Source organism: Salvelinus alpinus, chromosome 12 (assembly GCF_045679555.1).
Source record: "Salvelinus alpinus chromosome 12, SLU_Salpinus.1, whole genome shotgun sequence".
Classification (NCBI taxonomy): Eukaryota; Metazoa; Chordata; class Actinopteri; order Salmoniformes; family Salmonidae; genus Salvelinus; species Salvelinus alpinus.
Genome location: NC_092097.1, coordinates 47,319,758 through 47,344,548, shown reverse-complemented (window position 1 = coordinate 47,344,548; position 24,791 = coordinate 47,319,758). Strand labels below are relative to the sequence as shown.

Here is a 24,791-nt window from a genome sequence, read left to right as displayed (position 1 = left end):
GACTCCTGAACAGGTAACCAAATGGCTACCCGGACTATTTGCATTGTGTGCCCCCCCCCCAACCCCTCTTTTTACGCTGCTGCTACTCTCTGTTTTATCATATATGCATAGTCGCTTTAACTATACATTCATGTACATACTACCTCAATTGGGCCGAGCAACCAGTGCTCCCGCACATTGGCTAACCGGGCTATCTGCATTGTGTCCCGCCACCCACCACCCACCAACCCCTCTTTTACGCTACTGCTACTCTCTGTTCATCATATATTTATAGTCACTTTAACCATATCTACATGTACATTTACATTTACATTTAAGTCATTTAGCAGACGCTCTTATCCAGAGCGACTACCTCAATCAGCCTGACTAACCGGTGTCTGTATATAGCCTCGCTACTTTTATTGCCTCGCTACTGTACATAGCCTGTCTTTTTACTGTTGTTTTATTTCTGTACTTACCTATTGTTCACCTAATAACTTTTTGCACTATTGGTTAGAGCCTGTAAGTAAGCATTTCACTGTAAGGTCTACACCTGTTGTATTCGGGGCACGTGACAAATAAACTTTGATTTGATTTGTACTGTATTTTATTGCACATTACAAAAACAAAAAAAGTTGTTTTGGTTTTCAAAACAGTGTTTCCAAAATAGCCTATTATTTCTGTATCATGACACAGACACAAACACACTTCCACATACGTTGCTACAGTCTATTATCTATCCTGTTGCCAAGTCACTTTACTCCTACCTACAGTATACTGCTGCTACAGTCTATTATCTATCCTGTTGCCTCGTCACTTTACTTGTACCTACAGTGTATTATCTATCCTGTTGCCTAGTCACTTTACCCCTACCTACAGTATACTGCTGCTACAGTCTATTATTTATCCTGTTGCCTAGTCACTTTACTCCTACCTACAGTCTATTATCTATCCTGTTGCCTAGTCACTTTACTCCTACCTACAGTCTATTATCTATCCTGTTGCCTAGTCACTTTACTCCTACCTACAGTCTATTATCTATCCTGTTGCCTAGTCACTTTACTCCTACCTACAGTCTATTATCTATCCTGTTGCCTAGTCACTTTACTCCTACCTACAGTCTATTATCTATCCTGTTGCCTAGTCACTTTACTCCTACCTATATGTACAGCACATATCTGCATCAATTACCTCGTAACCCCTGCACATCGACTCGATACTGGTACTCCCTGTATATACAGTGCTTTCAGAAAGTATTCATACCCCGTGAATTATTCCTTATCTTGTTGTGTTACAGCCTGAATTGGATGAAATGGATTAAATAAATAAAAAATTCACCTATCTACACACAACCCCCCATAATGACAGGGTAAAAATCTGTTTTTAGACATTTTTGCTAACTTATTGAAAGTGAAATACAGAAATATCTAATTTACATAAGTATTCACACCCCTGAGTCAATACATGTTAGAATCACCTTTGGCAACGATTAAAGCTGTGAGTCTTTCTGGGTAAATCTAAGAGCTTTGCACACCTGGAATGTACAATATTTCCCTATTATTCTTTTCAAAATTATTCAAGCTCTGTCAAATTGGTTGTTGATCATTGCTAGACAACCATTTACAAGTCTTGCCATAGATTTTCAAACAGATTTAAGTCAAAACTTTAACTCGGCCACTCAGAGACATTCACTGTCTTCTTGGTAAGTGCAGACTTGGCCTTGTGTTTTGTGTTTTGTCCTGCTGAAAGGTATTCACCCAGTGTCTGGTGGAAAGCAGACTGAACCAGATTTTCCTCTAGGACTTTGCCTGTGCTTAGCTCCATTCTGTTTATTTTTTATCCTGAAAAACTCCTCCGGCCATTAATGATTACAAGCATACCCATAACATAATACAGCCACCACTTTGCTTGAAAATATGGAGAGTGGTACACAGTAATGTGATGTATTGGATTTGCCCCAAACATAGCACTTTGTATTCAAGACAAAAGGTGAATTTCTTTGCCACATTTTTTGTTGCAGTATTACTTTAGTGCCTTGTTGCAAACAGGATGCATGTTTTGGAATATTTTTATTCTGTACAGGCTTCCTTCTTTTTACTCTGTCAGTTAGGTTAGTATTGTGGAGTAACTACAATGTTGTTCATCAATCCACAGTTTTCTCCTATCACAGCCACAGGGTTGGGTAGGTTACTTTCTGAATGTAATCCGTTATATGTCCAAAATTGTAATCAGTAATGTAACTTTTGGATTACCCAAACTCACCAAAGTAATCTGATTACATTCAGTTACTTTTAGATTACTTTCCCCTTAAGAGGCATTAGAAGAAGACAAAAATGTATGTTGCCAAATGATAAATATATATATTGCAGGATAAATCGATGTTAAAGTTTACATAGCCATACATGGATGTTCAATTTTACTTTATGTGTTGGTTATGTAGGCTTCATCTAAACCATCACTTTATAATACATTTAATAATACGATTAAATTATATCTTTACATTAACTAATTATTACAACTACAGATTGCCCCTTTAAGTCTATCAAAAGTGTGTGAGTTTGAGCATGTGTCCATTAGGTCTATGGATGTATTTTTTATCAACATGTTGATACATGTTGACCTGTTTAAAGGTCTTACTCACATCGGCTGCAGAGAGCGTGATCGCACAGTCGTCCGGAACAGCTGGTGCTCTCATGTATGTTTTAGTGTTATTTGTCTCGAAGCGAGCATATATGTAGTTTAGCTCGTCTGGTAGGCTCATGTCACTGGGCAGCTCTTGGCTGTGCTTCCCTTTGTAGTATGTAATGGTTTGCAAGCCCTGCCACATCCAACGAGCGTCGGAGCCGGTGTAGTACGATTCGATCTTAGTCTTGTATTGATGCTTTGCCTGTTTGGTGGTTCATCGGAGGGCATAGCGGGATTTCTTATAATTTTCCGGGTTAGAGTCCCGCTCCTTGAAAGTAGCTCAGTGCGGATGTTGCCTGTAATCCATGGCTTCTGGTTGGGGTATGTACATACGGTCACTGTGGGGACGACGTCATCAATGCACTTATTGATGAAGCCAGTGACTGATGTGATGTACTCCTCAATGCCATCGGTAGAATCCCGGAACATATTCCAGTTTGTGCTAGCAAAACAGTCCTCTAGTTTAGCGTCTGCTTCATCTGACCACTTTTTTGTTGACTGAGTCACTGATGCTTCCTGCTTTAATTTTTGCTTGTAAGCAGGAATCAGGAGGATAGAATTATGGTCAGATTTGACAAATGGAGGGCGAGGGAGAGCTTTGTATGCGTCTCTGTGTGTGGAGTATAGGTGGTCCAGAGTTATTTTCCCTCTGGTTACACATTTAACATGCTGATAGAAATTTGATAAAACGAATTTAAGGTTCCCGGAATTAAAGTCCCCAGCCACTAGGAGCGCTGAATGAGCGTTTTCCTGTTTGCTTATGGTGGAATACAGCTCATTGAGTGCGGTCTTAGTGCCAATGTAACGGATGTGAAATGGCTAGCTAGTTAGCGGGTACGCGCTACTAGCATTTCAATCAGTTACGTCACTTGCTCTGAGACTTAAGTAGGGTTGCCCCTTGCTCTGCAAGGGCCGTGGCCTTTGTGGAGCGATGGGTAACGATGCTTCGTGGGCGACCGTTGTTGATGTGTGCAGAGGGTCCCTGGTTCGCGCCCGTGTCGGGGCGAGGGGACGGTTTAAAGTTATACTGTTACATTGATGCTGTTGACCCGGATCACTGGTTGCTGCGGAAAAGGAGGAGGTTGAAAGGGGGGTGAGTGTAACGGATGTGAAATGGCTAGCTAGTTAGCGGGTACGCGCTACTAGCATTTCAATCAGTTACGTCACTTGCTCTGAGACTTAAGTAGGGTTGCCCCTTGCTCTGCAAGGGCCGCGGCTTTTGTGGAGCGATGGGTAACGACGCTTCGAGGGTGACTGTTGTTGATGTGTGCAGAAGGTCCCTGGTTCGCGCCCGTGTCGGGGCGAGGGGACGGTTTAAAGTTATACTGTTACACCAACATCAGTCTGTGGTGGTATGTAGACAGCTACGAAAATTACAGATGAAAACTCTCTAGGTAGATAGTGTGGTCTACAGCTTATCATGAGATACTCTACCTCAGGCGAGCAAAACCTTGAGACTTCCTTAGGTATCGTGAACCAGCTGTTGTTTACAAATATACATAGTCCGCCCCCCTTGTCTTATCAGACGCTGGTGTTCTATCCTGCCGATACAGCGTATAACCAGCCAGCTGTATGTTGATAATGTCGTTGTTCAGCCACGACTCTGTGTAGCATAAGATATTACAGTTTTAATGTCCCTTTGGTAGTTTAATCTTCCTCGTAGGTGATTGCATGTTAGCTAGTAGAACGGAAGGCAGTGGGGGGGTTTATTTGATCGCCTACGAATTCTCAGAAGGCAGCCAGACCTCCGTCATCTTTTTCTCCATCGTCTCTTCACGCTAATGACAGGGATTTGGGCATGTTCCTGGGAAAGCAGTATGTCCTTCACGTCAAACTCGTTAAAGGAAAAAAAAGCTTCTGCCAGTTCGTGTTAAGTAATCGCTGTTCTGATGTCCAGAAGTTATTTCCGGTCATAAGAGACGGTAGCAGCAACATTATGTACAGAATAAGTAAAAAAATAAGTTACAAACAATGCAAAAAAACAACAAAAAAACGCATTCGGTTAGGAGCACGTAAAACTTCAGCCATCTTCTTCGGCGCCACGATACGAGCAGTTTCCTTCTTCTTCGGGAACTGAGTAAGGAAGGATGTCTGTATCTTTGTAGTGACTGCGTGTATTGATACACCATCCAAAGTGTAATTCATAACTTTCCCATGCTCAAAGGGATATTAAATATCAGTTTTTTTACCCATCTACCAATAGGTGGCCTTCTTTGTGAGAAATTGGAAAACCTCCCCGGTCTTTGTGGTTGAATCTGTGTTTGAAATGTACTGCTTGACTGAGGGAGCTTACAGATAATTGTATGTGAGGGGTACAGAGATGAGGTAGTCATTCAAAAATCATATTAAACACTATTATTGCACACAGAGTGAGTCCATGCAACTTATCATGTGACTTGTTAAGCACATTTCTACTCCTGAACTTATTTAGGCTTGCAATAACAAAAGTTTATTTTTACAGGGACAGTTCACATTAATCAACGTTTCAGTGAATGTGCCGGTTAAATACTTATTAACTCAAGACATTTCAGCTTTAACATTATGGGGTGTTGTGTAGGTCAGTGACAAGAAAAATCTAAATTTAATCCATTATAAATTCAGTCTGTAACACCACAACATTTGGAAAAAGTTATCTGAAGGCATTGTAGCCATGTTGTTTTCTACTCCCTATACAGTATATAGCCATGTTGTTTTCTACTCCCTATACAGTATATAGCCATGTTATTTTCTACTCCCTATACAGTATATAGCCATGTTATTTTCTACTCCCTATACAGTATATAGCCATGTTGTTTTCTACTCCCTATACAGTATATAGCCATGTTATTTTCTACTCCCTATACAGTATATAGCCATGTTATTTTCTACTCCCTATACAGTATATAGCCATGTTGTTTTCTACTCCCTATACAGTATATAGCCATGTTGTTTTCTACTCCCTATACAGTATATAGCCATGTTGTTTTCTACTCCCTATACAGTATATAGCCATGTTGTTTTCTACTCCCTATACAGTATATAGCCATGTTGTTTTCTACTCCCTATACAGTATATAGCCATGTTGTTTTCTACTCCCTATACAGTATATAGCCATGTTGTTTTCTACTCCCTATACAGTATATAGCCATGTTATTTTCTACTCCCTATACAGTATATAGCCATGTTATTTTCTACTCCCTATACAGTATATAGCCATGTTGTTTTCTACTCCCTATACAGTATATAGCCATGTTGTTTTCTACTCCCTATACAGTATATAGCCATGTTATTTTCTACTCCCTATACAGTATATAGCCATGTTGTTTTCTACTCCCTATACAGTATATAGCCATGTTGTTTTCTACTCCCTATACAGTATATAGCCATGTTATTTTTGCTAATTATTTTTATTCCTTATTCACTAAGTATATATTCCTTGTATCACTATTTCAATGATTATTCTTTTTTTTATTGGATAATTTTGGGGGGCAACTTTTTATCTTATCTTTAACTCTGCATTGTTGAAAAGGGACCCATAAGTAAGCGTTTCACTGTTAGTCTACAATCTAAGAAGTGTAACAGTATAACTTTAGTCCGTCCCCTCGCCCCGACCCGGGCGCGAACCAGGGACCCTCTGCACACATCAGCAACAGTCACCCACGAAGCATCGTTACCCATCGCTCCACAAAAGCCGCGGCCCTTGCAGAGCAAGGGGAACCACTACTTCAAGGTCTCAAAGCGAGTGAAGTCACCGATTGTAACGCTATTAGCGCGCTCCACCGCTAACTAGCTAGCCATTTCACATCGGTTACAGAAGCATGTAACAAATAACATTTGTCACTACCAGGCTCCAGAGTGATGCAGCGGCCTAAGGCACTGCCTCTCAGCGCTAGAGGTGTCACTACAGACCCTGGTTCGATTCCAGGCTGTATCACAACCAGCCGTGATTGGGAGTCCCATAGGGTGGAGCACAATTGGCCCAGTGTCGTTAGGGTTTGGCCGTCATTGTAAATAATAATTTGTTTTTAACTGACTTGCTTAGTTAAATAAAGGTTAAAAAACAACCCACTTTATATTTGTAAATACATCCCATTATTATATGCATACTACCTCTTCTATTTACTTATATTAGGCCTACTTGTTATTTTGTATTTTACTCTTTTACTTATTATTGATATTGATCAACTGCACTGTACGTCACGACTCAAATTTGATTTGATTTCCTGTCCAGCTACCCTGGGGCAGGGCTGCGTGTGCTCCCTCACGTGTTCTCGTGCGAGGAGATGCACCCACGTTGAAGACCATGCTGGAAGGAAGAAACCATATGGGGAAAATATGAGGGGGAGAGAAAAGTACATACATTCTTTCCAAGTGTCCTGGACACATGTAAGATGATTGTCCCGGATGTGCACGCAATTTTCATCCAAAGTATGAGTTCTATTGCGTAATTTAATTGTTGATAAAAGTAGGCTGTTTTAAAGACATTGGACCTATTTCAAGAAACCGAACTGAAGAAAGGTCCTCCTGTTAGCAATGCCATCATCATTCTTATCAATTAGAAATAACGTTTGCTGTTGCGCAATTTGATATGTATGCCTAGTTTATTGGAGGTTTTATACTGGAAATGCATTCACTGGCAAATGTTTAAACCAGCAACAGTAGAGAAAGCATTGTTGTGTTAATTTCACATTACATCATTTCTACACCCCTACTTTAAGAGAATGGTATAGTCTCTAGATGTGCCCTCCCCTCCTTGAATTTTTGCTCCGCTAGGCTCAAATATTGATTGTGTGAGATAACGCCATTGAGCAGTGTGATCAAATCATCCTCGCAAACATTGGAAGGTGTATAAATAACAAGCGCTCGTTTGCGTTTTAGTCGAAAGGTATGAAAGGAAAGCAGTGTATACCTAATTTCCTCGTGTATTCGCTTTTAACGTGAAGACATCCATGGATACAGGTGACAACAGACGTAGACGGGCGAGGAGTGTGAGAGCCAAAAGAACTGGTACGCAAGATGCGTCTGCGAAAAGGGAAAATGCAAACGTCCTAAGATCTTTGAGTGTTGGGAATACAGACGACAATGATGCCATGGAGGATGACGCTGGATTTATCAAAAATTGGAGTTTGGAGCGAAAGGTCATGGCTCCGCGGTACAGTTTACTCCGTGAGGTCGGAAGGGGCAGCTATGGCGTGGTCTATGAAGCGATTGCACGGAGGTCGGGTGCAAGCGTTGCAGTAAAGAAACTTCGATGCGATGCACCAGAAAATGTCGAGCTTGCCTTGGCAGAATTCTGGGCCCTGGCTAGCCTTGAGAAACGACACGAGAATGTGGTGCAACTGGAAGAATGTGTGCTACAAAGAAACGGTATGGCTCAGAAAATGAGTCATGGGAACAAGAGATCCAAGCAGTACTTGCGGTTGGTGGAGACTTCATTAAAAGGTATCCAGCCTATGATGATTGTGTGTAAATCACAGTTCCTTATAGTTATATATATCAATTCACGTTACGTCATTTCTCTATGCCGGCAGCTGTCCTATGGTATATGGTGGGCATTTTGTGCCGGTTCCATTGTCTATTCAGTTCAACGAAAGTGTCAAATGAAACCAATGCGTGGAAGCGATTTTTTTTTTCTCCAGTGATGACGTAACCTAATTTAGATGTATTATAGTGGCCTCTTTGTCGAGCCATTGATTATCATATCCACTAGATTGGGCCTTTTTAATATTCTAGTAGTATGAACACCTTACATTTTGACGCTCACCGGTCATTTTCAAGATCAGTCGAGACGGTATAGCCTAGGTCAGGTTGAAGTGAAATGCTTGGAAACGATGTTGCAATTGCTGCTTCATTGTATTAGTTATTGTCCGGTCTTGGGAGCTGTTTTTTGTTTACATGAATACTTCAATCTGAATGCTTTTGAGCAAAGCCATTTGAGATACGTGAGTTGGTGTCACGTACCAGCTCTCATTGGGGGTCTCTGTGAGTGTCGTCATCTTGGAAGCCTCTTTAATGGCTGTGTCGCCCTCTTGTCACAATGCTGGCCCTCTGTTATGCAACTGCTGCTAGCCAGGTCATACCATACTCTGTAAGCCATAGGGTTCTCCCTGAAATATTTGTTTTAAATATAGTATAGAATGTCGATTTGCTTTTTATTTTGAAGCCTTAAGTTTACTTGCGTACAGTTTTATACCACTTGATTTGGTGATGGAATCATTATTCAAAATACTTATTCAAGTGGGATAATTTATCCACAGAGGACTGTTAATGATTGAGGTTCTCATTCTTCGCACATAGATACTTTTATCCTGTTTTCAGGTAGGACCGGGACGATACCAGTAATCGCGATACTCATTAGTATTGTGGCAAGGAAATAAAACATGAAAAGGTTTTAACAACTGCCCTAATGTTGTAAACAAACATTAATTATGGTGTCATCCAGTCACATTTATTTATTGTCCCCAGGTAGGGCACACAATATTTAACATGTATCAGGATTTAAAGGACCAAAGAATAAGGCCTGCTTCGTGTTTTCATTTTTGCCATGGAAAGAATATCGCAAAAAGGCTATTGTCACAGCCCTAGTTTCTGGTAGTCATAATTGCTGTGTTTTATAGTGGGTCAAGGTCTTGACAGTTTGCTATGAGTGCGTTCTCTACCACTCTTTCCAGCCACAAGTTCAACTGCCTTGTCATTTGAAGTAGTTTCTCTTGTTTCTATTCAAATTAGTACCTATGATAGGATCACAGTTTGCCTGATTTGATTGCCTCAGTAATGTTGTGTTTAATCCTTTCACCCAGCCCGTTTGTCTTTTAAATGGGTATCCATTTGATAAACATTCCTACTGATTTCTTGAGGTCATGCTTTGTCACAAAGCTTTGGATAAAGTTGCTCAAGGTTAGAATGTTGTTCAAGTAACAGAGGCATCGTGAACAAAGCAATTGCAGATATCACTGTTTATAATATAGCCTAGGTTAATATGTATTAATGTAGGCCTAGGTAATATTAGGCTTATAAGAAGTTTCTGTAGCACCATAGTCATATCTGTTCCTGTTAGACGGTATTGTCTTGACAGTATACAAACAAGAGAACATTCAAGCTACTCCAAACCTGTTTTTTAACAGCCTAGCCCACTTGTAATTCCTATAGTTGCAGCTTGTCACAACCTTTTTTCCTGGAACACACACACACACTAGATAATGGGAGTAGGATTAACTGAGGTTATAGACTGAAATGTCCTATATGGCTTCCTTGGCGATACTACAGCTGAAAGCGATGGATTTTGTAATTAAAGCATCTTATGTGTCAATTTTGTAATATTTTCCAGTTTGGGTATTAAACTGTGATCAGAAAAGGAAACCTCTTCATTACCTCGTCATGATTGTCTTTTTGTCAAGCTAATCATTCATCCGTTTATAATTTCCTTTATTTTTCACAGTATTGGCTCATTTGGTATCCATGGTTCTGTAAGGTGGGGGTTCATTTGACTGTTTAGTACTGCTGCACTTTTTAAAATTCATGTCCATCCATTGCAGGTGAGCGAGTGCTGAGCCACCCAGAGGAGCCCTGCTACCTTTGGTTCGTCATGGAGTTCTGTGAAGGTGGAGACCTGAACCAGTTCATCCTGTCGCGACGACCTGACCCACTGACCAACAACAGTTTCATGCTCCAGCTCACCAGAGCCGTGGCCTTCCTGCATGAAAACAACATTGTTCACCGAGACCTCAAGCCTGACAACATCCTCATCTCTGAAAAGTCAGGGACACCAATTCTCAAAGTCGCCGATTTCGGCCTCAGCAAGGTGTGTGCCGGCCTAGGGGGCGCTGGGAAGGACGACGAGGGCGAGGACAAGAACAAAAACGCTGTCAACGTCAACAAGTTCTGGTTGTCGTCGGCATGCGGCTCAGACTTCTACATGGCACCCGAGGTGTGGGAGGGCCACTACACGGCCAAGGCGGACATCTTCGCCCTTGGCATCATCATCTGGGCAATGCTGGAGCGGATCACCTTTATCGACGCTGAGTCCAAGCGCGAGCTGCTGGGAACTTACGTGAGGCAGGGAGCCGACATCGTGCCAGTTGGCGAGGCACTGCTAGAGAACCCAAAGATGGTACTGAACATCCCGCAGAAGCGCAAGTCCTCCATGTCAGACGGGGTGAAGAAACTTTTGCAGGACATGCTGGCGGTCAACCCTCAGGACCGGCCCGATGCGCTTGAGCTACACAACAGGATGGACCAGCTCACATGTGCTGCGTGACCCCCCCCCCCCCCCCGAGAATCGGAACTAGATCTCTTCCCAAGGTACTTATCCATACATTTAATCTTTTGTCTTGTTTTTGCATTGTCTACAAGCAATGGTTGTTTCACGCTGGTTGTTTTGTCTAGATGTACTTTATTATTCACAAGCACTGTTCGGTTGACAGATTGGCTTTGAAAGATTTCTCCGTGGCCCAGTAGAGAGGTATGCTTAGTCACAGAAGGTTCTGGTCAGGGCATCGGCTCATATGTTCCAAATTTTTGTGCTGCCTGCTCCCCAGATGTTTAACTGAATTCCTTTAGCCCCAGCAGTTTAAACTGGTTGAGGAGTACAGGGTTTTCTTCCTCATCCCAGCTGTAGGGCTGCATAAATGCAAGCCAGCAAAGAGGTTAATTAATGGATAATGTAATACGTTTTTTAATATCAAGGCACGTCTTGCATATAACTGCCAGAAGCATCCTTGATTTGTTTTGTTCATAACACCACTGGAAAAAACAGGAAACACAAACTGCTGTTAAGTCAATACTCCCTATGGGAAACGGCTTGCATAATGTCAGGGCTTGACTGAACAGCGTGTACTGTAAGTCCTCCATAGGTGTATCCATGTGTAGAGAAGAGCGCTGTTCTCAGTAGATATAGACTGTGTTTGTGTCATTTCCATGACCACCAACATGTGAAGTTCATAGGAGCATGGAGCGTAGGGGCGGCAGGTAGCCTAGTGGTTAGAGCGTTGGGCCAGTAACCGAAAGGTTGCTGGATCGAATCCCGAGCTGACAAGGTAAAAATCTGTCGTTCTGCCCCTGAACAAGGCAGTTCCCCAGTAGGCCACCATTGTAAATAAGATTTTGTTCTTAACTGACTTGCCTTGTTAAATTAAAAATGATAATAATAAAAGAATCTCCATGGACAGAGAGCTGAGGCTTTAAATCCCCCTTTAAACCAGTTACATAACAGGTTGGTGAGAAATAGGACAGCATCAGTAGACAAGTCAAACAATGACAGTCTGGATACAGTCCTCAGTGGTAACCACAATGGATTTCAAATAACTGCAGAATATATGAAATACTAAAATTACTCTGTGGATTGATTCATGAGGATCCTAATAAAATACTAAAATATTATAGAACCACGTGCTTTTTATGCAAAGGACCATGTTACTGTGGATTTAAATCTCTCATGAGTCTTAATAATTCACATACAAGCGACTGTACTCCAACTGTAGAATTCGCCCAGTATATAAACCCCCCACCCCCCAGTACATCCGCCTAATGTGACCCGGTGGAGCTACTGTCACTAAAGTTCAAGTAGATTTTCCTATTTCTTTTTGATGTAAATGTCATGTTTTATAGAAGGGTTCAGACTTTTACATTTTTTGGTAGGGGGGCTTGTTTTTCAAAAACTATTAACTTACTCGTGTAGTATCAAAGGCATGTAAAAGACATGAACAAAAAACACCCAAATATGTCCTTTTTAGAAACGGACACTCTCAGTATAGTGATGGTCTTTAGATGTATTATACATGAAATTGTCATTCCAAACTTTATCCGCAACACTATATTCCATTTTGTGCATCACAAGCCGTTTCCTCTACCAGCTGTGCTGCGTGGGCTGTGTCTGTACAATAGAGACACACTCGGCCTCCACAACTGCGTGGGGGAAACGGCGCGACTCGACCAAAATTGATTATAACGTTGCGGATAAAGTTCGTAATGACACAATTTCATGTTTACAACATCTAAAGACTTACGTCGCTATACTGAGTGTGTCCGTTTCGAAAAGGACGTATTTGGGTGTTTTTTGTTCATGTCTTTTGTGTGTCCTGATACTGCACAACAAGCATTGAGGAAGTGAATCGCAGCTGGGCAAAGTTTCCAAAAAAAACAAGCTAAATCACACAAAAAAGTTTCTGGACCCTTCTATAACAAGCCATTTACATCAAAAATAGAGATTTACTTCAAAAAAAGGCAAATTCTCCTTTAACCTTTTCCTTATCCTTTTATAGTACCTTCTATCACGAAGCCAGGCTTTAGAAGAAGCAAGGTTGTCGTGTCTTGAAAATGGTATCATCTGTAATCAAGTTAATAAAAATTCCACTGCAGAGTGCCTAACTAACAAAATCACACTGTCACAAACTAGCTTCTTCATACTTAAGGTGATGTCACATACGACCCAAATATGACCCTATTACCGGGTTGTGTTTTTGCTGAGTAATGATATGATGATTGCGTCTTCGTGTCATGTTAGGGCCAAGTTTCAGTCAGCTGGGGTTTGTGGCTCAGACCCAGACATTGGTCCCACTGCAGTGGCTGCTGCAGATGAGTGGGACATGTAGGTAGTAGCCTCGTAATGGTCTGCAGCAGGACGGACCACTGCTGCATTGACTCAGCAATACTAAACACTCTGACCTAGGCCACACAATCCTGGTTTTGTAGGCTATAGTAAGATGAATGTATTTATCGTAGTGAAAATGGCTGTTAATCAATCTGTTTTTACACACTCCATGCCTGTCTTTCAGACTATGTAAACACACTGGTGAGTGTATAGCCCCTCAGACGAGCTGGTGGTTTGACCAGTTCAGATGTCCTCAGTATGGCCAGTGTGAAAGACCCGGGTGTTTGTTTACCCTGGCACGCATTCAGAGAAGGATTTCAGTGTTAAGAGCCTCTAGTGTTTTACTGTCTCACGCTAGCTGCCGCTGACCCATTTGTGCTTAAGCCACACATTTAGGTCATGCAACACATTTAGGTTATGCAACTGAAAAAGTCAGCTGTCTTGACATAACAGTAGGTTTTTTAATGAGATTCAATTGTTTATGGTTAGGTGTGAATGCTCTCAATTGTGGTTTTAGATTGTGTTCTTTTGTCTTGGCCCTGAACCCCTCCTCCTGCCACCCACACAACCTCGTGATGGAGAGGTAGCCTTGTAGCTAGGCCTTCCAACCTCTCTTTTCCCTGCGCCCTTTTTCATTTTATTTTTTTTACAATCATGCTTAATAGAATTTTTGGATCGAATATATCCACTTTTTTGTTTTAACTGAACATTCTTTGCATGTTAGCTCTGACTTAAATTATGCATTTATTTCCTTTTTTTCCCCTTGTCTCCTCAGGTACCACTTTCAAACTTCCTGGACCCAATGAATCAGTGAACAGTACACTTAACTTTGGAAGACTGAAATATCTATCGTGAGAAAAGGAAAAGGAAGCATTCGAGCCAACTGCTAATTGATACCGCAAATGGAATTAGTATTTTATCAGTACAGTTCTCAACCTATATTGTTACAGGGAATGTTTTACTTGGCCTGACATTAATTGTAGATTAATGATTACACATGTACTCCATTTGTATTGATATACCTGTTATATCTGCTGCTTTGTAGTAGGATGGCCATGTTTGGTTGTTTGTTTGTCCTGAATGTGTCTGTTTTGGGTTCACCCTGTGAACCGGTGGCACTGTGTATCAAGACACGTTTGATATATGTTCAACACCTCGGCCACTGCATGCTTCACTGACACCCCACCATCTTGCCCCATCTTCCATTGACAAACTACATTATCCTACAGACATGTTTTCATCCAGTTTCAGTTGAACTTGTCCATCACTTGAAGGCATGACATAAAATGGTGAGCAAATTGTTGATTTGAAACCCAGTGGACTGAAAATATATATTTTTTTACAGATGGTCTGTGCACCTTTGCTTAAATGATTTAAATCCAAGTAGCCTAAAATGTAACCCCTTTTTTTATTATGCCCCACCGTGCCTTGATAATCATCTGAAAGTGGGATTGAAATGACCATTTTAATTGTTTTCTTTAATTTGACACTTTGAATTTTGACCTTTTTTGTGGGGTTTAGAAAGTGTGCATTTAAAGCTGATGGGTGCCATTTGATGTGATGAGATCGATGCTGTGGATATGGTGATATCACCCATGGGGATATTCTTTGATTTAGACTCAGCCCAGTAGTAGGTAAAAAAATCTGTTTTAAGGTGTACCGTGTTTTTTAACTATTGGATTTAACTAAGAGACTGGCTGCCACCCTATATCACCTCTCCTCTCACAACTCAGTATATTAACTGGTCATGTGTTTTTGTGAAGTGTTTTTGCCATCTCACACTTTACATAAGAGCAGCATATTGATCTATTTGATTCTGTTTTTAAGATTGTTTGTTCTAAATTTTAAAAATGTTCTTTGCTTTTTGAGCCATATTGTTGAAGGGTATCATCTTTGAGCTTCCCAAACACCTGGTAGGATCTTACATATCGAAAATGTGTGACAAACATGGGGGGGGGCACAGTTTTTAGGGTTTTTTTCGGGACAGTGATTGTTGACTATTACTGAGAATCTTGATCACATTTAGAAAAATCTAACCTTTTGATCGCAGGAAATATCGACTGAAATTCACAATTGTTTTGGTACAAAGTTAATTTTAACTACCTAACAAAACTACTATCTCAGATTTTTGTTGCTTTGTAAAGCGTTGCCATTAATTGAGATCACTTTTAGTTCTGCATCTAAGTGTTTTCCTCTTTTGTGGTTTAGTCACTAAGCAGCCATATAGACTTGTTTCCAATCCTCCTTTGTGTATTATGCTACCTCATTTGCCTGCACGTTTGCAGAGACTTTCCTCAACTGAGCCATCATGTATGTGTGTATATTTTTGGGAAGTGCAGGGTTGTGAATCCCATCGCTATCAGAACTAAGTTTATGTTGTCTGTTCTATTCAACAGTATTTTTCATATTTGTTGCTTAGTTTTCATTTGAGCAAAGATGGGTCTAAAATGGGTAATTTCTTGTTTAACCTTAATATCTAAAGGGTTATCCAAATTCCACAACTTCTGTCATTTTACAGAAGTTGAACTGGTCAGTTAGTTTTTTTTTGTCTGTATGATCCTGTACCCATTTTGAGTTTGTTTTGCATTTAGCTGAAGCTTACTTTTAAGGCAGGCAATTGTCATCTTTCTCTTATGGTTTCTGCCATGTTTTGATCACCCTTCCCTTGAGAAATATACCTCATGTTCCACTACTTGTTTTCTACCTGGGGTTGGTCAATTGTATGACCTGTAAGCAAGCTCAAGGTCAGAATTTTGTTGTTGTTGTTGAGATGCCTAATTTAATGACAGGGACCATGGACACAAGTATAAGAGACTGTATTTTTTTTTTTTTTAAGAATCTTATTTATACTTTAATTCAGTTTATTTCAAGCTCTTCATGCAATCTTTTTACTCAACTGAAAATATTCCTGTAGTGTGCCATGGAAATGTCCATGGCAGGTTTGCTGTACAAGAGGTGACACCAAATATCCCAATAGTCTCAGATGTACAGTAAAACTAACTCTTCTTTTGCTGCTGGGTTTGGTAAATTACAGATCTACCTGTCAATGTTTAGTAACGTGTGGTTTGCTGCTGATTAGAGACGCACTTTCGTCTCATGTTCTTTACTTTCTCAATCATGCAGAGATTGAGTATTTTATAGTTCCATTTGGTGATTCACACAACAAGCTTCTATGCAACCGTCCCTCACTTAAAACACTGTGCAACGAAGCAGGTTTGACCTGTTTGACATTTTTGCTATTTTACTTGCTTGTCATCGTTCTCTGAGGGTTTAGAGGAGGGATCTCCATATTGTCGTGATGTGAATTATGCTTCCTATCGTTTCAATGGAATTCACTGTCCTTGGTCTGGTCTTAGAGCTTACTAGAGATGTTAGCTTCAGTGACGACTTCTTTGGTATTGTTGTACATCTTTTGGTTTCTCTTTCAATAAAGTCTATATACAAAAAGAACATTGTTTTTTTGTCCTTTCTGTAAGAGTTCTAGGAAGTGTGTAGTCTGCCTGGTGAGACTGCAGTAAAACAGTTCCTACCAAAGCACTTTGGCATTGGTTTTTACAACGGTTAGATGATGCCTGTGCTTGTTTAAACATGCCTTAAGCCCAATACCCAAAGGATATTTTCACATGATCATTATCACCTAGTTAAGTAAAGATTAAATATAAAATTAGCTGGGAAGGGGCAAGTCTTTTACAAAGAGAAGCTGTCTCCTTTGAGGCTTGTCTTTTTTGTATTTGTATTATGGATCCCCATTGGTTCCTGCCAAGGCGGCAGCTAATCTTCCTGGAATCCAGTGAAATTAAGACAGTTATACAATTTAAAAAACATTTCACAACACATTGTGCCCCCTCATGCCACTACTCTACCACAAACATCTGTGTGTGTATGCATGTGTCTGTGTCTCCACAGTCCTCGCTGTTCCATAAAGTGTTTGTATTTTTACTGCTTGCATAAGTTACTTGACGTGGAATAGAGATCCATGTAGTCATGGCTCTATGTAGTACTGTGCATCTCCCGTAGTCTGTTCTGGACTTGGGGATTGTGAAGAGACCTCTGGTTGCATGTCTTGTGGGGTATGCATTGGTGTCCGAGCTGTGTGCTATTAGTTTAAACAAACAGCTTAGTGCATTCAACATGTCAGTACCTCTCACAAATACAAGTAGTGATGAAGTCAATCTCTCCTCTACTTTGAGCCAGGAGAGATTGACATACATATTATTGTTAGCTCTTCGTATACATTTAAGGGCCAGCCATTCTGCCCTGTTCTGGGCAAATTGTAATTTTCCTAAGTCCCTCTGTGGCACCTAACCACACGACTGAACAGTAGTCCAGGTGGGACAAAACTAGGGCCTGTAGGACCTGCCTTGTTAGTGCTGTTTAGACAGTGCTTTATTATGGACATACTTCTCCCCATCTTAGCTACTGTTGTATCAATATGTTTTGGCCATGACAGTTTACAATCCAGGGTTACTCCAAGCTGTTGAGTCTCATCAACTTGCTCAATTACCACATTATTCATTACAAGATTTAGTTGAGTGAATGATTTGTCCCAAATACAATACTTTTAGTTTTGGAAATATTCAAATCAAATTTTAATTGTCACATGCGCTGAAAACAGCAGGTTTAGACCTTACCGTGAAATGCTTACTTACAAGCCCTTAACCAACAATGCAGTTAAGCAAATATTTACTAAATAAATTAAAGAAAAAAATACAATGAAAAGTAACACAATAAAATAATAACGAGGCTATACATGGGCGTACCGGTACCAAGTCAATGTGCAGGGGTACAGGTTAGTCAAGGACATTTGACATCGCCGCTATAAAAGGTTAGTCCTAACTTACCCATTCTGAATGCAGCTCTTAAGTGTTGTAGTGGTTTCACCTGCTGTGATAGCTGGTGTGTATAGTGTTGAGTCATCAGCATAACTGTTGAATCTCATGAAATACTGGTTTTGTGCATTCTAGAATAACCCCCATCACAACAGATGGGCCTTTTATAGCGGCGATGTCAAATGTCCGTCTCCCTCTAAGCAAGTTCAACAGAGGGAGTCTTGTGTGACTTCCACTAACACTGCATTCACACAACAAAAGTACAGTATGTAGCTATTCAAACGTGCTATTGGCACCTCTGACTGCACAATTCAAATTGAAACGCAGCGAACCCAGAGAGTCTTCTCAGAATCTCACACCCTAAAAAATGTAACATTAAAAAGATATGATAGAATCTAATCATTGCAAACAGGGCGCAATGGATCTGCGGATTTCAAAGAGATGTTAGAAGGTGCCAGACTGCCAGTAATGATGTCAACAAGCCCACTCATATTACGCTTAATTAGAATCACCTCATGAAAATCATCTCGTAAAGAACACGGGTAACATGTCAGAACACATCCCAAGTCAAGTCACACCAGGTGAATTCCCCTCAGGGGTGATGCTGTTTTCATATGAAAAGGAGGAAAAACATGACAGAATAACATAACTGCCGTTTTGTGTCAGGAAGAGGAAACAGCTCTCCAACAACGGTCTTAAGAGCTCTCCATCCTGGCAACTGAAAAGAAAAGGTGATATATAATGAAGAAAATACATCTGTAAAAATATTGCATGTAATAGGCGAAATTGCCATGGGCCACCGCCTCAAAAAAAAACTTGGTTTTGGAGGGGGGGGGTCTGGAGGGCAGAGGGCCACAGATAGCATATGAACATGTCAAAATGTGAAGAATTGCAGGGAATTTGCTTAAAGTAACTGTCCAGCGTTTCCAGATATTGAAGAAATATGTCCTATAGTTAATTACAATATGCGTGAGTTCCACTTATACTGCATTTTCAAAATACCCCTCCAGATACCCCTCCATACTCCCTCCATATACCCCCCTCCAGATACCCCTCCATACCCCCTCCAGATACCCCTCCATACCCCCTCCATATACCCCCCAGATACCCCTCCATACCCCCTCCAGATACCCCTCCAGATACCCCTTCCATACCCGTCCAGATACCCCTCCATACCCCCTCCATATACCCCCCTCCAGATACCCCTCCATACCCCCTCCAGATACCCCTCCATACCCCCTCCATATACCCCCCAGATACCCCTCCATACCCCCTCCATATACCCCCCTCCAGATACCCCTCCATACCCCCTCCATATACCCCTCCAGATACCCCTCCATATACCCCCCTCCAGATACCCCTCCATATACCCCCCTCCATATACCCCTCCAGATACACCCCTCCAGATACCCCTCCATACCCCTCCAGATACCCCTCCATCCCCCCTCCATATACCCCCCTCCAGATACACCCCTCCAGATACCCCTCCATACCCCCTCCAGATAACCCCTCCAGATAACCCCTCCATATACCCCCCAGATACCCCTCCAGATACCCCTCCAGATACCCCTCCATATACCCCTCCAGATACCCCTCCAGATACCCCTCCATATACCCCCCTCCATATACCCCTCCAGATATACCCCTCCATACCCCTCCAGATACCCCTCCATCCCCTCTCCAGATACCCCTCCAGATACCCCTCCATATACCCCCCTCCATATACCCCTCCAGATACACCCCTCCATATACCCCTCCATATACCCCCCTCCAGATACCCCTCCATACCCCCTCCAGATACCCCTCCATATACCCCTCCAGATACACCCCTCCAGATACCCCTCCATATACCCCCCTCCAGATACACCCCTCCAGATACCCCTCCATACCCCCTCCAGATACCCCTCCATATACCCCTCCATCCCCCCTCCAGATACCCCTCCATATACCCCCCTCCATACCCCCTCCATATACCCCCCTCCAGATACCCCTCCATACCCCCTCCAGATACCCCTCCATACCCCCTCCATATACCCCCCAGATACCCCTCCATACCCCCTCCATATACCCCTCCAGATACCCCTCCAGATACCCCTCCATATACCCCCCTCCAGATACCCCTCCATATACCCCTCCAGATACCCCTCCAGATACCCCTCCATATACCCCCCTCCAGATACCCCTCCAGATACACCCCTCCAGATACCCCTCCATACCCCCTCCATATACCCCTCCAGATACCCCTCCATATACCCCCCTCCAGATACCCCTCCAGATACACCCCTCCAGATACCCCTCCATACCCCTCCAGATACCCCTCCACCCCCCCTCCAGATACCCCTCCATATACCCCCCTCCAGATACACCCCTCCAGATACCCCTCCATACCCCCTCCAGATAACCCCTCCATATACCCCTCCAGATAACCCCTCCATATACCCCCCATATACCCCTCCATATACCCCCCTCCATATACCCCTCCAGATACACCCCTCCAGATACCCCTCCATACCCCTCCAGATACCCCTCCAGATACACCCCTCCAGATACCCCTCCATACCCCTCCAGATACCCCTCCATCCCCCCTCCAGATACCCCTCCATATACCCCCCTCCAGATACACCCCTCCAGATACCCCTCCATACCCCCTCCAGATAACCCCTCCATATACCCCTCCATCCCCCCTCCAGATACCCCTCCATATACCCCCCCTCCAGATACCCTTCCATACCCCCTCCAGATACCCCTCCATACCCCCTCCAGATAACCCCTCCATATACCCCTCCATCCCCCCTCCAGATACCCCCTCCATATATGGGGCGGCAAGGTAGCCTAGTGGTTAGAGCGTTGGACTAGTAACCGAAAGGTTGCAAGTTCAAATCCCAGAGCTGACAAGGTATAAATCTGTCGTTCTGCCCCTGAACAGGCAGTTAACCCACTGTTCCTAGGCTGTCATTGAAAATAAGAATGTGTTCTTAACTGACTTGCCTAGTTAAATAAAGGTAAAATAAAAAAATACCCCTCCAGATACTCCTCCATATACCCCTCAAGAGAAGAATAATTCGTCATCTCTAACAGTGTATAATTGCAGGATCTGTGTTTTAAAATGTAAAAAACATTCCGGGTAGGACCTGCCAGACGCCCCGTCTATTGTTCGCCCCCCAATATCTACACCACAATTTTGCCTTGTGACGCATGGTAAACACAATGACAACTTTATATCGGTACTTTGTCCACCGTAGCTTAGTTTACGAGTTGGTAATATTTTCTGCAAGTGGCCATTTCTGTTGATTTCTAGAGATAGGATATGAATTATAGGAAAGGCTACAAAGGTTTCTGCCTTACTGACTACATATATGAGTCTGGCAGAGCACCAGTCCCCCAGGGTGCCCTGGGGTGTGACACCAGTGGCAAAATGACAAAAACAAAGGATTTCTTCCGTTGTTCTTTGTGAAACGTCCTTACAAGTCATTTCCCAGCCCATTGTCATTGAGGAGCATTAGTAGTGCAACACATGGTCACCTGTGTAGATGACATAAGCATAATGTCCTAACCATGCATGCCTCTGCACAGTTCTGTCCTAGATAACAAAGACAGTGTGAGAAAATGGAGGGTTGTGTTCACTGCTCACACAGGCACCAGAGCACCACATTCGGTCCCCCTCTAATTGTGTCACTCCTCCCAGTACAGGCAAGGCACCGTGGGGAGGGTTGTCTAAGAACCACCCCCCTCCCTTCAGTAAGAGCTCCAACAACATGTCCCCTAACAGTGTACTAACATGGCCATAAAAGCCAGGGTCAAAAAACCCACAACAGCCCACCAAGAGCTGCTGGCCTCTCGTAAAAACCTATACACTGCAAACATGCCTGGGTTCACAATAGTCATGTGTGGTCACTACTGGGGGGATATATTTTTCACTTTATCAACAAAAATCTCATTAGATACATGATGGAATGGTCTGTTGACTTCAAGATGAGTAATAAGACACGTTATGTGCTCTATGACAAAGCGCTATTGACATTGATGTTGTTTTAAGATCAACGGTGACAAAGGAGATAAAGGAGAGGGCATGTTTCTTTCCCATTTGCGGAATCCCTGAAGAATTTCCTGGTCTAGAAAACTGGCATAAGGAAGGGTAACATTCCAACTGAAAACAAAGGACTGAAAAAGACTTCAATTAACACATTTTCCCCATTTTATTGTTGTTTTCTCATCCAGATGGCTGTTAATTAATAAATAAATAGGTACATAATATTACATAACAATTCACACAAGTTCTATTCCACAGACCCACTTTTCTCAGGGGTTACTGATATAGAGGCCCTTGTTTGTGAGGAGCAATCAAACCAGGTGTTCAGTTGGTGGTGCATATACAAGCATTTTGCTACACCCGTAATAACATCTGCTAAACACATGTATGTGACCAATAGATGTTGTTTTTTGTTTTTTTGGTGTCATATGCATATCTACTAGCTTAAAGGAAAATCCACTCCAAAACGTTTTTCATGTTTTTCTTCATTAGTCCACTGTTAAAGCTGCAATATGTAACTTTTTGGGTGACCTGACCAAATTCACATAGAAATGTGAGTTATAGATCTGCCATTCTCATTGAACACAAGTGTAAGAAGTGGTACATCTGTTCTATGTGCTCTATTTCTATGCTTCCCATTCTTAAGTTTTTGCATCTTTTACTTTCAGTTTTGTACACCAGTTTCAAACAGCTGAAATTACAATATTTTGGTTTAATGAAAATATATTTCACAGCGGTTTAAATGGTACAATGTTTCTCTACACCTTTCAAACTCAGTTTCACTGCATTTTTTCATTGTTCCCCTCTAATCAGGGACTGACTTAGAACTGGGACACCAGGTGTGTTTAATTAATTATCAGGTTGAACAGAATACCAGCAGGCACCGGACCTTGTAGGGTAAAGGTGCTCTACACAATCCATGGCTTGTTTTGTCACATAATCTGAAATTAGGCAAACTATTTGTACTTGCAACCAGGAAATGCCGGAGCGCCTTCTGCATATTGCACCTTTAATACAGTCCCAAAATGTTTTGCATGTCAGCAGTCACGATATTGGACACGATATTGGCCTTTCAAGAAGCGAAGTGTCACTTGCCACATCATCATGATGTAAATATGATATGATGTAAAACGCGTCATCATATGATGCAAAACGTGTCATATGATTCAAAATGCATCATCATGATGATGTGGCAAGTGACACTTCGCTTCTTGAAAGTCCACTATCTTGAAAACTTGACCGCTAACATGCAAAACATTTTGGGACTGTGTCAACAGTGGACTAATGAAAAAAATACCAAAATATAGTTTTTGAGTGGAATTTTCCTTGAAGAGGACCAGAGTGACATGTGGTAGTAAGTAAGGCCTACACAACAGCCAGCCAACAACCATACAGTACAGCTAAACATGGGAGACAAAGACAAAAACAGGAAGCTACAGCAAGTGTATGGTGGAAGGGGGTTTCGCTAACAGGGGGAGAGTGTGGGCAAGGTTAGGTATTTGCTCACTGAACATGGGGGAGGGGTAGCATCTATGAAAATGAGAGGGTGAGTGGAGAAAGGCTGCTAGGGGGAAGAGGAATAGCGTGTGCGCGCGCGTGTGTGCGCGTGTGTGCGTTTCTATGTCTGGGTGTGTGTGTGCCTGCACATACATCTGTGTGTCTGCACTCAATGACCGGGCAGAGGGAGGCACCTAGAGAATGGCCAGGATCACGAGGGTGGGTTTGCAGCCTTGTGTGTGAACTGAGTCAGTTGCTGATGATGTTATGTCAGCTGACTGATAAACACTGGTGTGTGGAAGGCAAGTCTGAAAGACAGTAACTGATAGCCCAGTGTGTTAGAGCTTAGTAGTGCTTATTGTGACTGAGTAGTACTTTCAATGTAAATGTGTTGTATTGTTTACGCCACACCTAGACTAATAGGTCTAGAGGCAAAATAGAGGGGCAATCGTACTACTGTAATGGGGAATTAAACCAAACGCTGTAGCTAATCTTCTGACGTACGACATGTTTGTTTGTTTGACAGATTATTCTATTGTATGGATGTGTCTTAATCGCCACAATGGCCAACACGCAGTACAGTTGCGTGGTAATACGCAAACACATACTGATGTAAGCTTTATCATATTACAAAGCCAGAGACCGTTTCCAAGTACAGGTATTCAAATATCTTTTCTCTGCCAATAACCTGTCAGGTAAACTCACTAGGCACGCGGCCATCAAATATCTACTTCTCTCACATTACATGCCTCGACGCTCATAGAAAAACCAACAAAACTTCCACTAATCCATGAGCACAGCCGATTGGGCCTTTGAAGCTGTCAGATGTGTTTAACAGGTGATTTAGGCTGATATAGTATGACAGATTTCTGTGGCTATTGATCAAAACAAAACAGCCTGACAGAGCGCACCAGTATAATCCCATTTAGCAGGAGCACGCAACCCCAAACCTCTAACCTTATACTTTTTCTCACACTACTGAGCTATTTCTGGGCTGGCTACGCATCCATCACTACTGAGCTATTCCTGGGCTGGCTACGCATCCATCACTGCTGAGCTATTTCTGGGCTGGCTACGCATCCATCACTACTGAGCTATTCCTGGGCTGGCTACGCATCCATCACTACTGAGCTATTCCTGGGCTGGCTACGCATCCATCACTACTGAGCTATTCCTGGGCTGGCTACGCATCCATCACTGCTGA

General features: G+C 42.3%; 2 protein-coding genes across 2 annotated transcripts; both read left to right on the top strand.

Annotated features, from left to right (window-relative positions):
- The first annotated feature begins 7,414 nt into the window (after positions 1-7,414).
- On the top strand, positions 7,415-16,681 carry LOC139536268 (serine/threonine-protein kinase 35-like). Its single transcript, XM_071336640.1, has 3 exons — positions 7,415-8,085; positions 10,179-10,944; positions 14,007-16,681. The coding sequence occupies exons 1-2, from the start codon at positions 7,593-7,595 to the stop codon at positions 10,898-10,900; spliced, it is 1,215 nt and encodes a 404-aa protein (XP_071192741.1). The 5' UTR covers positions 7,415-7,592; the 3' UTR covers positions 10,901-10,944; positions 14,007-16,681.
- A 2,344-nt stretch (positions 16,682-19,025) lies between these two features.
- Positions 19,026-20,486, top strand: LOC139535306 (uncharacterized). Its single transcript, XM_071334612.1, has one exon. It carries the CDS (start codon positions 19,026-19,028, stop codon positions 20,484-20,486), a length of 1,461 nt encoding a protein of 486 aa, XP_071190713.1.
- The last annotated feature ends 4,305 nt before the right edge of the window (positions 20,487-24,791 follow it).